Source organism: Crinia signifera, chromosome 11 (genome assembly GCF_055691185.1).
Source record: "Crinia signifera chromosome 11, ASM5569118v1, whole genome shotgun sequence".
Classification (NCBI taxonomy): domain Eukaryota; kingdom Metazoa; phylum Chordata; class Amphibia; order Anura; family Myobatrachidae; genus Crinia; species Crinia signifera.
The window spans coordinates 60,293,246-60,308,215 of NC_139227.1; the positions used below are offsets into that span (position 1 = coordinate 60,293,246).

At 47.1% G+C, this 14,970-nt stretch overlaps 2 protein-coding genes across 13 annotated transcripts in view; one reads left to right on the forward strand and one right to left on the reverse strand.

The window, feature by feature from the left end:
- DRC7 (dynein regulatory complex subunit 7) overlaps positions 1-14,970 on the reverse strand; it is a 224,720-nt gene that overhangs the window by 145,360 nt on the left and 64,390 nt on the right. The window contains exons 1-2 of one of the 3 annotated variants that reach the window (XM_083164886.1): positions 12,412-12,497; positions 7,943-8,098 (exon numbers count right to left, since the gene is read on the reverse strand). The exons of 1 other annotated variant lie outside the window; for it this stretch is intronic. The gene's annotated coding sequence lies outside the window, so the exon portion shown is untranslated. Of the gene's footprint in view, positions 1-7,942; positions 8,099-12,411; positions 12,548-14,970 lie in introns of those variants that run through there. One more of the 3 variants, XM_083164887.1, reaches the window with a different exon arrangement.
- LOC146045815 (uromodulin-like) overlaps positions 1-14,970 on the forward strand; it is a 122,530-nt gene that overhangs the window by 54,092 nt on the left and 53,468 nt on the right. For 3 of the 10 annotated variants that reach the window (XR_014465620.1, XM_083164888.1, XM_083164889.1), the window contains exon 1: positions 12,513-12,786. The exons of 1 other annotated variant lie outside the window; for it this stretch is intronic. Coding sequence is in view for 5 of the 9 variants with exons in the window: in XM_083164888.1 (XP_083021014.1) it covers positions 12,714-12,786 (73 nt within the window). In the remaining 4 variants the exon portion in view is untranslated. Of the gene's footprint in view, positions 1-12,510; positions 12,787-14,359; positions 14,419-14,970 lie in introns of those variants that run through there. 6 more of the 10 variants (XM_083164890.1, XM_083164896.1, XM_083164895.1 and 3 more) reach the window with 6 other exon arrangements.

The window sequence follows — 14,970 nt, forward strand, 5'->3', positions numbered from 1 at the left end:
CTGTTTTGGGATGGGTGAAATGTGTGCCTACTTTCAGGAATGGACAATTTGCACATCCAGTGCATTTGAATGCACCAATACTCCTTTGGAGCCAAGATTTGTTAGTATTTGCAGATGGACTGATGTCCGAATATGTCACTCTCTGCTTGATGTTGGAACTACGCTTGTAGCTGAATAATGGCAATCTTTGACAGTCCGGCCCAATCATAGGGTCCGAACTAATAATGTGCCAATGCTCCAAGATAGCGGTCTTGATTGTGCTAGACATTGTGGAGTAAGTGCTTGGAAATACTACCCTGTCCAGGGTTTTGGTTTTAGAGGTGGTTAGCAACATCTCTCTGTCAAGCTCAAGGCATCTGTCTACCGTCATCTTAACTTTATTCCGGTCGTAGCCACAATCTAAAAATCTGTGTGCCATCTTTTGTAGGTCCCTTTGTAGATCCTCTCTCTCCGAAGTGATTCGTGCCACTCGAACTAATTGTGAGAAAGGCAGGCCCTTTTTAAGTGGTAGTGGATGAAAACTGGTGTAGGCCAAAAGGGTGTTTTGATCAGTTTTCTTTGTGAACACTTTGTAGCATATTTATCAGGTGTTACAGTCACTGTTACATCAAGGAAGTCCATCGTTATCGGATGACTATTACAGGTAAATCGAATGCGCCCTGGAAGTTTGTTCAATTGCTATATAAATTCATTTAGTTGATTTTGACTACCAGACCAGACCAAAAACAGGTCATCAATATACCTGGTGTAAAACTTAATTAACCTAGAATAAATGGGGTCAGACATGATATGTACCCTTTCATAACTATACATGAAAAGATTTGCATATGCTGGGGCCATATTTGACCCCATAGCGGTCCCAGATAACTGTAGGAAGAAAGCGTTATTAAACAAGAAGTAGTAGTTTTTATGCAAGATGATATTCATGAGTAAGAGGAGATAGTCTATCGGTGGACCCGTATAGTGTGGACTTTCTGTAAGTATGTCCCATATATATATATATATATATATATATATATATATATATATATATATATATACACACACACACACACACACACACACACACACACACACACACATATACAGTATATAGGGATTTTTGTAAGAACTTACTGTTCGAATACCTTTCTCGGAGTCCATCCTGGTGACACAGCTCAACCATGGGACGTTCAAGAGCCGGTACTTTGGCGACGGTATGCTCAGTTCTGTAGCACGTAGAACTGCTTGCCCAAATGAAGCGTCCTCTGATGCAAACTCATGCAACCGATATAAATTGGTGGCAGCCCTGCACAACTGCTCTGCTGAAGCCCTGTGACGCACAGCCCAAGAGGAGGTAACAGACCTCGTGGTATGGGCATTCACCCTTGCAGGAACTGGATGACTAACCTTGGTGTAGGCAAAGGCAATAACCGACCTCAACCATCTAGCAATAGTCTGTTTAGAGGCCTGCCATCCTCTCTTATGAACATCATAGAGAACCAGCAAAAAAATCGGTCTTGCAAAAAGATTTCACTCTGTATATAAATACCCAGAGCTCAAACCACATCTAGACGAATCAACTTGTCCCTGTTTCTGGTCTCCTCAGGAGGGCAAAACACTGGAAGCACAATCTCCTGGTTCAAATGAAAATCAGAGATCACCTTTGGTAAAAAACTTAGGAACCATACGAAGCACAGCCCTATCATCATGAAAAATTAGGAATGGAGGCTTACAGGACAAAGCCCCAATTCTGAAACTCTCCTGGCTGAGGCAATAGCCAGAAGGAAAGCAAACTTCCATGACATTAATTTTAGATCCGCCAAGCGCAAAAGGCTAAAAGGGAGGCTTTTGCAACACCAAAGCACCAGGGATAAATCCCACGGAGCTACTGGCTAACAATGAGGGGGCCTGATATGCACCACCCCCTGAAGGAAACATTGAACTTCCTGTAAAAGAACCACCATCTTTTGAAAGAAAATGGAGAATGCGGAAAGTTGCACCTTCAGAGACTGAAGACTCAACCCCGCTGAAAAGCCATCCTGTAGAAAGTCCAACAATCTAGCCGATTAAAATCTGGAAGTGTGAACTTTCTGTTTCTCACATCATCGTATATAAATCTTCCAGACCCTATTGTAATTAGCCGAAAACACAAGCTTCCTAGCCTTAAAGTTGCCCATACACGGTCCGTTTAACGGATCCGTTCGGGACTTAAACAGTACGCATCGCATGCATTGTGCATGCAATGCGATGCGATGAACAGCTAGTACAAAAAGTATGTGCAGCACATACTTTTTGTACCGTACGTTGAGATGCGCGGGACCGCGCATCTCGTAGTACAGAACAGACGATCCGGGAACGGACCGTCTATCGGCACCTTTAGCCTCGTCTGGATCCATGCATCTGAAAATCCCTTCTTTCTAAGCAGTGAGGTTTCAAAAGCCACGCTGTCAAATTTAGCCGAGCTAGGTCCAGATGGAAGAACAGACCTTGACGTAACACAGGGCTTGACAATTTTTTTTAAATCTAGGAGCCAGGATGAAATTGTAGAAGCCAGAAAAACTAAGGTGCTCATACATGTGCGATGCGCTACAGCATGCTGCACATACTTTTTGTACCGTGCAATGCACGGGAGCGCACAATGCCTCAAATGGTACAAAAAGTGGGCCCATTTATCATATAATATTTGCAGCTATATCCCCAAAAACGGGTTAGCCTCAAATATTAAGTATCACTCAAATGTATCAGGAGGGACCAAAGCAGGAATCTCTGATTCCTGCTGCGATCCCTCATGACCTGGCGCCAGCAGCATCTCCCATAGGTTTCTAGGGAATGCAATGCTGCCTAATGTTTTAAGCCCAGGTCTCTGGGCTGCCGCATGCCCTCTTGCATCTTAGTGTCGCCCTTTGCCTTCTGCATCCTAGTGTTCCCCATGCCGTCTTGCGCTCACCCATGCCCTCTAGTGTTGCCCATGTCCCTTTATGTCACCTGTGCCCTATTGTGTTCTACTGTTACCCACACACTTGTGTCCTAGTGTGTTTTTTGAGCAAGTGTAGTACATGCTCTCTCTTGCATCCTACAGGTCAATGCCCTGTTGTGTGTCTTAGTGTCACCTGTGCCCCCTTGTGCCCTAGTGTCACGGATGGTGCCGCTACCTACCTTGCTGTACAGGCTCAGGTAGCCGGAGAGCCAGGGGAGCGGCTGCTCTGCGGGGACTTAAGGTGCCCACACACTAGAAAGATCTGCGATCGTAAGATGTGCACATAAATTAGCCTTGAAATCTTTTGCCTGTCCTGGACAAAAGATTTCAGGCAAGCGTACATCTTTACCAAACATTTTTCTTAAGATCCCGTGTGCGTTCCTATGGATCTTTTGTTAAATCTTCTGATCTTTCGTGCAGCACGTAAGATCAGAAGATTCAGCTAAAGATCCACGGAAGCGCGCATCGGACCGATATCGGCCGATTATCGGTAAACATCGGACGATATATTGGTCGATTTATCGAAAATCGGCCCAAAAATCGTTCTAGTGTGTGGGCACCTTTAGTGTCCAGAGTCTGCATCAGGATGGTGCAGGACAGGGAAGGAAGGGCAGAGGTGAGACGTCTCAGGCAGTGAATGAGAATAAATTGCTGCCTGTGGTAATTGGTTGGGGCGGAGCTGGTGATTTTTATTGGCTGCTGCAGCTCGTCCTGCAGGACCAGCTTAATTTAAAAAATGGGGTCCCTCACTGCTTTATTGCGAGCATTTTGCAATCACTGCCATAGTGTTCACTCAAGGATTTTTTAGGGCCTGAGTGGGAAACCCCCCCCCCATTACTGTGCAAGCATTACCCCCCCCCCCCCCAAATCTAGGGCAGGCATTTCCTTCACACTCCCCCTACCCATTAATGCGCAGGCATTTCCCTCCCAATAACTTACAGCAGGGTGGGGGTGGCGGCAGCAGGGTAGTGGCAGCAGGCCGGTACCTGGAAGCAGGGCTGGTAACAGAAAACTTGGGGTCCAATACCTTAATAGCTATCTCTGGGACCCTCCATCCCCTCAATTGCTATAATCCCCCAACCCACTATGCTGGAACTTAAATCAGTGTATATCAGTGTTGATATACAGACCACACTCTGCTGGAAGCATTACAGTAGACAGCGACACCCCAGGCAGGGAAGAGGAACTACATGGGTTTTCAAAGATAGCGGGTGCTAGAATGAACACTACAGGACTACCCCTAAAAACTGCAATCTCTGGGACGGGACCAGGTGTGAATTCCTGAAATTCAGGATCCACCCGTGATCTTGGAAGAAACTGATCGCCACACAGATATGCTTCTGTAGCAACTCCTCCGACTCTTCCTTGAACAGGAAGTCGTCCAAGTAAGGAATGATCACAATTCCCTTTAACCTGCGTGACGCTGCCATGACAGCCATCAACTTTGGTGAACACTCATGGAGCTGTTGCCAGTCCAAAGGGGAGAGCCTGGAACTGCCAATCCCGTGAACCCACTGCAAAACGAAGCAGAGATTGATGTTCCTTCATTATAGGAACGTGAAGATATGCATCCTGAACGTCTATGATCCACCCGCAAATGTTTGTTCAGGGATTTCAGATTCAGGATGGGTCTGAAAGACTTTCCCCTATTTGAGGGAAACTTTCCCCTACCTGCCTGACCGCTACCAGACACCCCCCCCCCCCACACCCCACACCCTGAAAGGAGGAACAAAAGGAGGGCGGAAATGCACCAAAGCGAGGACTGTCCTGCTTAGAAGATGGCCCAGGCAGAAAGGAATTATTTCCTCCTGTGGCCTGCTTAATCAAGGCCTCCAATTCAGGGCAAAAAAGGATCTCACTTTTAAACGCTAAGGCCTCAAGTGATTTCTTGGAATCCCTATCTGCCTCGCAGGCTTTGAGTCAAAGGGCTCTCCTAGCTGTGACAGAAATGGACGCCTGAGCTAAGAACACAACGTATCTGCCCATACCATCATGGCGCTAGAGACCCAGGCCAATTTTGTCAATTGGATCATTAAAAGCTGCTCCCTGTACAGGAAGAGCAGTGGTCTTAGACAGAAGGGCTACAGTTGCATCCACCGAAAGCACTCATTCCCATAACTTTATATGCTCCTCTGGCATAGGGTATAAAGTAGGGTTACCAACTCATCCCTTTAATTCGGGACACATATTAATTACACAGGTTCTGTGGCTGGCTTTCACCTGGTTTTAAACTGCCACACTTCAAGACTCCATTACACCTGGTTTTAAACTGTGTAATTAATGTGTGTCCCAAATTAAAGGGATGAGTTGGTAACCCTAGTATAAAGTATCAAACCTCTTGGGCATAACAACTTTTTTATCCGGAGTCTTCCACGCCTCCCCTAGAAGATCTGACATGCTCTTGTCAGTAGGAAAGGTGACCACAGACTTACGTTGCCTTTTAAACACACCTTCTTGCTGGACAGTGTCAATCTTAAGCTGTGTACACACGGGGGAGATATATTGCTCAGTGTCTCCTTTTCATCAGCGACCAGAGATGGTCGCTGATGAAAGGGAACCTCTGCTGGGGGAGCCGGCGAGGGAATCAGCTGGTTGCAGGAGCAAGCTCTTGCGACCAGCGATCATAAGGGGGCTAAAAACGGGAGCGCGCACCTGGCGATTTATTGCCGGTGCACACTCCAATTGCTGGCAATATGGTCGCTTAGCAACCATATTGCCAGCAATAAATGCCAGTCTGTACGCACCTTTAGACAAATTCAAAGCCTGGCGTACGGCCAAAATCAAATGCTCCACACCTGGGGTAGAGGTATCCACAACCTCCTGTTGTCCCCAAACAGTATCTGCAGCACATTCACTCTCTTCCTCTGAATCTAAATTAAGGAGAGTTGGCTCAGAAAAAGGGTGTCTGATAGAGGTAACTGATGGTACCTTAAGAAATTGTTCCATGAACTCACTAATTTTATGCACACCATGTGCTGTGTGCTGCATAACCTGTAAAAGTGCAGGATCTCCCTGAGAGGGTGGAGGGGAGCTCACATGAGACTGAGGGGTAGACAATAACCTAGGTCAGTGGTAGCCAACCCTAGCCCTCGAGAGCTACCAACAGTTCACATTTTCCAGACAACCTAGCTGCTGCACAGCTGCACTCATTAATCACTGACACATTTTAAAAGATACACAGATGTAGCCAATTAGCTCACTTGTGATTCTGTGAGGAGACCTGCAAAACATGCACTGTTGGTAGCTCTCGAGGACTAGGGTTGCATAACTCCCAACTGTCCCGCTTACCGCGGGAACGTCACGATATTCGAGGACGTTCCAGCGTCCCACCCGGGGCCGCCATTGTCCCGGTGTGGGGGGGGGCAGTTGGGAGCCCCCCTAGCCTCCCAAGAATAGACGCTGTGTGCATGCAGTGGCGAAAACGGGGCGTGGCCAGAGTTCGCATCATCCCGCGAGGCCGCCCCCCCTTTTCGCGAGGTCACGCCCCCTTTTCACTGCGCAAACGTCCCGACCTCCCAACTACAAAAGTTGGGAGGTATGGGGTTGGCTACCCCAGATCTAGGTGAACTAGAAAGATCATCCCTCTGTCTGTTAAGGGCCTGCACCAGGTCAGCTATTGATCTGCCTAGGGCAGCCGCCCATGCAGGCTCTGACTGCTCTGCCCTCTGAACCTGAGCCCCACTGGGAACAGCATTGCATGCAGGGCACAAATCCCCCTGGTCCATCTGTTCACTGGGTAACTTGACCCCACAAAACCTGCAGTCAATTAACATGGCAGCCTTTCCCTCCTTCACCCCAGCAGAATTACATCTTTCTGTCATTACAAGCAATCACAGTGCAAAAATGTCAGGCGCTGCCCAGAGGAATCTCACACTGTAGTTTGCAGATGATAAAAAAAAAAAAATCACTCCTTTCATCTCTTGTAACCAGTTTGTCCTCCATCTCAGTATGGAGTGCGCTGGTAATCCCTTTTTAAATGGCAGCCCCATAACAGGGTTCCGCCATCCATGACCCCTCTCTAGCAGAGAGCAGATTCATACCTCCCAACATATGGGATTGGCGCGCCGGGACGGTGTGCGCGCTGAAGGCGCGCAGCGAATTTTGGGGGATGTGGCCTGCCGGAAAGGGGGCTTGGCCTATACTCACGGCGCAACCGCGAGGCCACGCCCCGTTTTCGCCGCGGTGGGGGCATGCCCAGCAGCTCTGTGAGCTGCTGGCCAGCCCCCAGCCCCTCTGCCTGCAAGAATAGATGCTGTGCGCATGCGCACAGCATCTATTCACAGACTACAGGGGGACGGACTCCCAACTACATCCCATGGTTGAGCTGTGCAACCAGGATGGACGATAGAGAACTATAATATATAATAGAGATATATACAGCACTATAAGTATATATAGTATATAATAGAGATATATACAGCGATATAAGGATATATAGTATATAATAGCGATATATACAGTGGTATAAGGATATATACAGCAGTATATATATATATATATATATATATATATATATATATATATATATAGATAGATAGATAGATAGATAGATAGATAGTGCAGGATCGGCACTCCCAATGTTTGTAGATAACTTCCACCGCTGCTCCCACAGCTTAAGATAAGCACAATGTAGGGTAGAGAGGTGCAGCACTCGGTTCTTTCATAAATCAAAAAAGACGACAGGACATGTCGACGTGTCAACGTTTCAGTGCTTTATTCGGCACTATCTTCATCCTGATATATATATATATATATATATATATATATCCCGGGTGCCATCCACAGATGGACAATAGTATGGAAAAAACTGGCGTCACTCCGAGGAATTTTTCAAATGAAAAAGATTTTTATGTAGCAAAAGTCGACATAAGCATGTCAGTGCAGTCGACGTTTCAATGACATATAGCCATTTTCTTCAGGACATGACATGCAAGATGAAACAAGTATACAATGCATGATACAAGCTTTAAATAGAGCGCTTACCTGACAGGGTCCGCCCGGCGGCCGGGTGCATGCCGTCCCTCCCCCAACACGGGGTGTTCCGGTGTGCTGACGTCTGCTTCCGGCTCCCGTTGTCCGGGAAACACACCAAGCTAACGTCCCCAGCCGCCGGACGTCATCCAGCAGATCTCAGCAGAGCTATACGTAAAAAACATGTATTGAATGAATAAGTGATAATTAGGTGCCAACCTCGTGTTGTTAGCACCGCAATATGACATAAACAAGGCACATATGTGACAACAGCGTGACAAATGAATGTTCAATATAACACACTCCAATTGAACCTCTCATTAAGTCCCAACGGTTTGCTGGTCTGTAGCCTAAATATCCATCTAGACTCCAATTTGAGGAGTGCCCCATCACGATCACCCCCTCTACGCAGTGGGGGGACGTGATCAATCAGAATGAATTTTAAATCTCCGATGGAATGGCCAGCCTCCAGGAAATGCCTGGCCACTGGCTGATCTGCAGATTTGGTTTTGATAGCATTTCCAATAGCAGAGCGGGGCAAGGCCATCCTCTCACGAATAGTGCGGATGGTCTTGCCCACGTAGTGCAAACGGCAGGGGCAATATAGGAGATATATGACGTGGGTCATTAGACAGGTTAGCACATGTTTAATGGAGATGCTGGTGTGATTAATTGGATGGTTGAATGCCTTGCACACCACCATATTTTTGCAGGTCGTGCAGCTAAGACACCTGTAGCATCCTGGGGGTCTGGTTAGAAAATTGGATGGAGGCTGGGGTATGTCAAAACCTGTTATGTCCGTGTGGACCACTCTGTCCTTAATGTTGCGGCCTCATGTATAACAAGCCATTGGTCTTATATTTTGTAATCCTGGCAACGATGCATCGGTATTAACGATGGGCCACAAAGCTGTTGTTGCCCTTTACACAACAGGGCTGGACATTGAGAACTGCTGTTTCCATGGTAACACGTCCTGTTGGTGACGGGTTTTAGGTTTTAGCAGCTCCTCCCGTGGAATGGCCAAAACTTCCTTTTGAAGGTTGCGCAGTTGTTTGAGGTTGTACCCTCTATGTGCAAATTTATCCACTACTGTATTGGTACTATCCACAGCTGCCTCATGCGTGCTGGATATCCTGGCTACTCGCATTAGTTGGGATTTAGGGAGGCCTTTTTTCAGAGGGTTGGGGTGGTGGCTGGACCCCAACAACAGAGTGTTACGGTCGGTGGGTTTTGAATAGACCGTGGTTTGTAGCTGTCCATTGTGCAGAGAGACCCGCACATCCAGATACTCAATCGATTCCCGTTGGATGCTATACGTGTACTTTATGGGGCTGTTACTGTTGTTAATGGCCTGAATATGCTCTTCCAGAACAGCTGTTGGCCCTGTCCACAAGCAGAATAAATCATCGATGAAACGACAGTACATCAACAGATGTTTAGAAATATGGTTCACCCTTAAGAACTTGTTATTCTCTTCCGCGAACATAAAAATGTTCGCGAAACTCGGCGCCACCGGGCTCCCCATAGCGCACCCCGTTTTTTGCTGGTACATGGCACCATTGAATAGAAAATAATTGTGTTCTAAAGTTAATGTCAATAGCCTCACAAATAAACTATGATCCAAATCACTGATGTTATTGGTGCAAAGGAATTCTGCCACCGCTGCCACTCCTGCTGTCTGCGGGATGGCAGTATACAAACTACACACGTCCAGTGTTACCAGCACCGTGTTGTCTGGAACGTGTGAAATCTCTTGTAGTCGGAGTAAAAAGTCGGTGGTGTCCTTAATGTAAGTGGGCTGCTGTTGAACATATGGTTGGAGCAGGGTATCCAGAAATTTTGAAACAGGCTGAAATAATGAATTGTTTGCCGAAATAATCGGGCGCCCCGGTGGCTTGGTGGGATTTTTATGTAATTTTGGTACTGTGTAAATGATGGGAATGACCGGAGACTGCTGTGTGAGGGCTTTGCAAAGATCTTTATGGATGAGTTGGTTCTGGGTGGCTTCAAGTAGCAAGGCGTCCAGTTCTCTCTTGTAAATGTTAGTAGGATCCGCATCTAGTCGGTCATAAACTTGTGTGTCGCTGAGTTGATGTTCGATTTCAGCTTTATAGTCGCTCAAATCTTGAACAACTATCGCTCCCCCTTTGTCTGCTGACTGGATAATTATATGACGGTAACCCGCCAAATCATTGAGGGCATCTCGTTCCTCCCGCGTTAGGTTGTAATGCGTGTTTTTAATGGCGGAATTGTATTTGGTTACAGAAGCATCTACCAGACGCGAAAAAGTCGGGATGGAGGTGTTGGAAGATGTCGGATCAAATTTGGAGTTGCTTCTGGACTGGATGAATTTTTGAACTGGATCAGTTGATACTGTGGATTTAGAACCTTGGTAGTGTTCTTTCAAACAGAGGTGGCGATCAAATCTGTGGCGATCGATCTGCCACTGCAACTTATTGTGGGAATTTGTAGGAATAATTGATAAGCCTTTTTTGAGGACAGAGATCTCAGCTGGTTTCAGAATGTGCGAGGACAGGTTGTAAATTAGCTCCTCAGCAGGGCCTTGAGTTCTCTTTGCCCTCTGATTTTGGCCGCTCCTGCGGGTGGCCGACTTTTTTGGCTTGTTGTAGTAGGTTGCTCTAAAGGGACATCCGTCCTACGGGAGGTGTCATCGGACTCTTGTACCCGAAAGTCACTGTTCGAATTGGAGGTCACCGTGTCCCTTGCCCGGTTTTCTCTTCTGCGGTGGTATCCGTAGGGGCACGGCTTGTTATAATTTTGTGGTGCTGGTTCACCCCCCATGAGCCACCTATATACTTTATTGTCATCGTAGTCCCGAGTCACCGTGGTGAACTTACTGGCCTTGAACTTCAGTAGTTCTTTTCTATAATTCTCCACCTTAGTGGTTAGATTGCGTTGCCAATCGGGATTCGTGGTTTGTATCACCGGGACCTGGTGAAGTGCCTCCAATTTGTCAATTTTCTCTTTTACTGATACCAGCTCCCTCTTTGATTCCTCTATTACTAAAAAAATCCGGGTTAAACCTGCCTATAGTGGGGATATTTCTAATTCGGAATCCCCGCGGGATCATGTGCTGCCGGTAATATTTTGAAAGAGACGATCCATGTAAGAGGTAATCAACCTCCCTCTTTTTGAGTTGATTCAACTGATTCATAATGTCCTCCAGTGATGTGTCCGGAGTCAAATCCTCGTCAGTGTCATCAAACAGTATCTGCTCTGCCTGCGATGCGTTGAAAACTGTGTAGCAAACCCGTGGCTGGCATGGTGCGGCAGCCTGCCGAGGGTTGAGAAGAACTCTCCATGCTGAGAACCACTGGCTCTTCAAGTCGGGTCTGTGCGCAATAATGCGAAAAATGGGTGCCTTGCTCCGGTTGAATCACCGTGGTGATCCTGGTGTATACAAGGCTGTGCGAGCCGGCACTCCTTAATAGCGATGGTAAGGTACCCCGGGTGCCATCCACAGATGGACAATAGTATGGAAAAAACTGGCGTCACTCCGAGGAATTTTTCAAATGAAAAAGATTTTTATGTAGCAAAAGTCGACATAACCATGTCAGTGCAGTCAACGTTTCAATGACATATAGCCATTTTCTTCAGGACATGACATGCAAGTTGAAACAAGTATACAATGCATGATAAAAGCTTTAAATAGAGCGCTTACCTGACAGGGTATATTATTATACATACCTCCCAACATGACCCTCTCCAGGAGGGACACATTGCTCTGTTTCTGGACTTGACTCTTCATTTATGATTGCTATCACCTGTTATGAACAGGTTAATTAATAACATTGGTGCCTAAACACAGGTAATGGCAATCATAAATGAAAAGGGAAGTCCAGAAGCAGAGCAATGTGTCCCTCCTGGAGAGGGTCATGTTGGGAGGTGTATATATACATATATATATATATATATATATATATATATATATATATATATATATATACACACACACACACACACACACAGCAGTATGAGTATATATATATATATATATATTAAGTATATATTTATATATATATAGTATATAATAGGGATATACACAGCAGTATAAGGATATACGGTATATAATAGCGATTTATACTGCAGTATGATATATAGTATATAATGGGGATATATACAGCAGTATAAGGATATATAGTATATAACAGGGATATATACAGTAGTATAAGAATATATAGTATATAATAGGGATATATACAGCAGTATAAGGATATATAGTATATATCAGGGTTGCCTACCTGACCCTCTCCTTCAGGGAGAAAATGCTCTGTCCTGGACTTCCCTGGTAATGTATGATTGCCGTCACCTGGGAATACATTACCAGGGAAGTCCAGGAACAGAGCATTTCCCCCCTGAAGGAGATGGTCAGGTAGGCAACCCTGGTATATATTACAGATATATATAGAGCAGTATATAAGGAAGACACACAGTATATGAGCAGCACATATATACTGCACCTGTATCTGACCTCCTGCCCTGATCACAACAGCGCCGCGTGTGTACACTGCCCGTTACCTGGGTAACCGCACCGGAAGCAGCTGCCGGCTGCCGCAGTGCATTCTGGGAGGTGTAGTTTCCCTGTGGGAGGGTGACGCTGCTGCTAGTGGGATGATGACGAGCGCGGCTGGATAATTATATTAAAGCTGCAGACAAGTGCCTCAGTGCTTGGAATGGTGCCTCAGAGGCATGTAACCATGGATAGTAGAAGCTAGGTGGCGCCCTGCAGCATGTGCCCGGAGGAGGATGTGCCACCTACCGCATGATGGCATACATACCTCCCAACGTCACACTCTCCAGGAGGGACACAAAGCTGTGCTCCCTGCTCCGCATAGGTGATGGCAATCATACATTAATTGGGACCTGTGCATGGACTCTCCCGAAGCAGCGCACCAGCTGTAACCCTCCCCCCTACACAAGCGCGCCAGCTGTACCTCCCCCGCACAAGCACGCCAGCTGTACCTCCCCTGCACAAGCATGTCAGCTGTACCTCCCCCACACAAGTGCGCCAGCTGTACCTCCCCTGCACAAGCGCGCCAGCAGAATCCCGACTGTTAACACCCCGACAGTCGGGGTTGTGACTGGCAAGGGCTATTCTCCCTCATGGGGGTCCAAAACCCCATACCTCCCAACTTCTCCCCGGTGGAGGTCGGGACTCCTGCGCGGGCTCCTGAAATGGGGCGTTGCCTTTGAAAAGGGGGCATGACCTCACTGGATGACACGTCCTAAGGCCGCGCCCCTGTTTTCCGCTGCTCTGCGGCGCTGAAAAGAAGTTGTGCGCATGCGCACAGCATCTATTCTTTTCAGGCTGGGGGGGACTCCCAACTGCCCCCCCCCCCCACGCGGGACAATGGCAGGATGCGGGAACGTCCCCGAAAACCGGGACCTTCCCACGGTAAGCAGGACAGTTGGGAGGTACGCGACCCCATAGACTGACAATAAAATAGTGAGCCTGCAAGATGCTTTGTTTTGCTCACCCCACTGTCTTAAGTCATGGCGTCGGACTAATGATTGTCGGAATCCCCACTGTTGGTGCGCTATACCCCACCCCCCACCCCATGTTCTGAGTTATGCAGTAGTCTATTACAGGGTACATGCAATCTAATACAGAAATCCCTGCCCACTTATACTATGTAGCCTTGCAATATGGACTACGTGGGCTCGCTCATCGCTGTGATGCGATGCACTGTGTGTGGGCCCCTTGTGGCTGTGTACGCACCTTAAGATATAGCTGGCCAACCTGTCTGGTGGGAACAGACATCTGCCAATGTATGGGAGCATAAGAGAATGGAACATTTGTCCTTAAAGCCTGGGCACTCCAAAAGGAAATCCATTTATCATAACAATGGGTTGTTGTCTATTTCCGGCGTTTGGGAGCGAGTGGCTGATTGGTATATGCCCCCATTCATTGCCAGATTGGACAGATAATCTGTAGGTGTGTACCCAGTTGTACCCTACAGATATTCCCCAATGATTAGCTGATCTCTAGCAGGGGAAGAATTGTATGATATTGGCACCACCATACATTAGTGATTGCACATTGTCCAACATGTTCAACGATGGAAGTTCCTATACCATCGATGGTTTATGGAAGTCATCACAAATCCGTGCTGATATTTGAGCAGCTTAATCTTACATATTATATCAATTACATATCATCGCTGAGCGGCTCAGAGCTGAGGGGAGGGAAGGGTTAATAAGCCGACGTCCTCCAGCTGGGGCTGTGGGGAGGGAAGGGTTAATAAGCAGATGTCCCCTGGCTTTGGGGACGGAAGGGTTAATAATCCACCGTCCCCTGGCTGGGGCTGTGGGGAGGGAAGGGTTAATAAGTCAAAGTCCCCCGGCTGGGGCTGTAGGGAGGGAAGGATTAATAAGCTGATGAGTGACACCTGCCTCCTATAAAGGTGAGGCAGGGAGAGGGTGTAGTGGAGCAGTAAGGTGAGTGTGCAGCTTTGTGATTACAACAGGTATTTCTGCCCAAAGATTTATTTTATTTATAGAAGTGGTCCTATAATGTGATAATAATGGAGTATAACACTGATGCTGCTTTCCCACTGCAGACCAGTTTAAAGTACTGGTAATCTTAAATGGTATTTAAAATGGTATTAGCATTCCCACTGCAGCAGATTACCGTTTTAAATACCTATTAAGTACCATTCCCATTGCAGTAAAATGTAGAGTGCCTAATCCCCCCCCCCCCCACCCCCAAGTGCAAAGAGTGCCTAACCCCCCATACCTGCCCTGTGCCGCCACCTCCCCTCCCCTTGTACTTACCTGCACGGGGATGCAGGGCAGTGGGGAGGCAGCGGGGGTCCATGCAGGGTACAGGCAGTCCCAGTGCCTGATGAGAACTAGTAGTTCTCACTTTGCGCATATGTAGTGAGTGCATGTGCATAATAATGAGCCGCTCATTACATATGCACATATGTAATGAGCTGCTCTTTATTATGCACGTGAACTCATTACACAAGTGAGAACTACTAGGTCTCATCAGGCACTGGGACTGCCTGGAGGCTAAA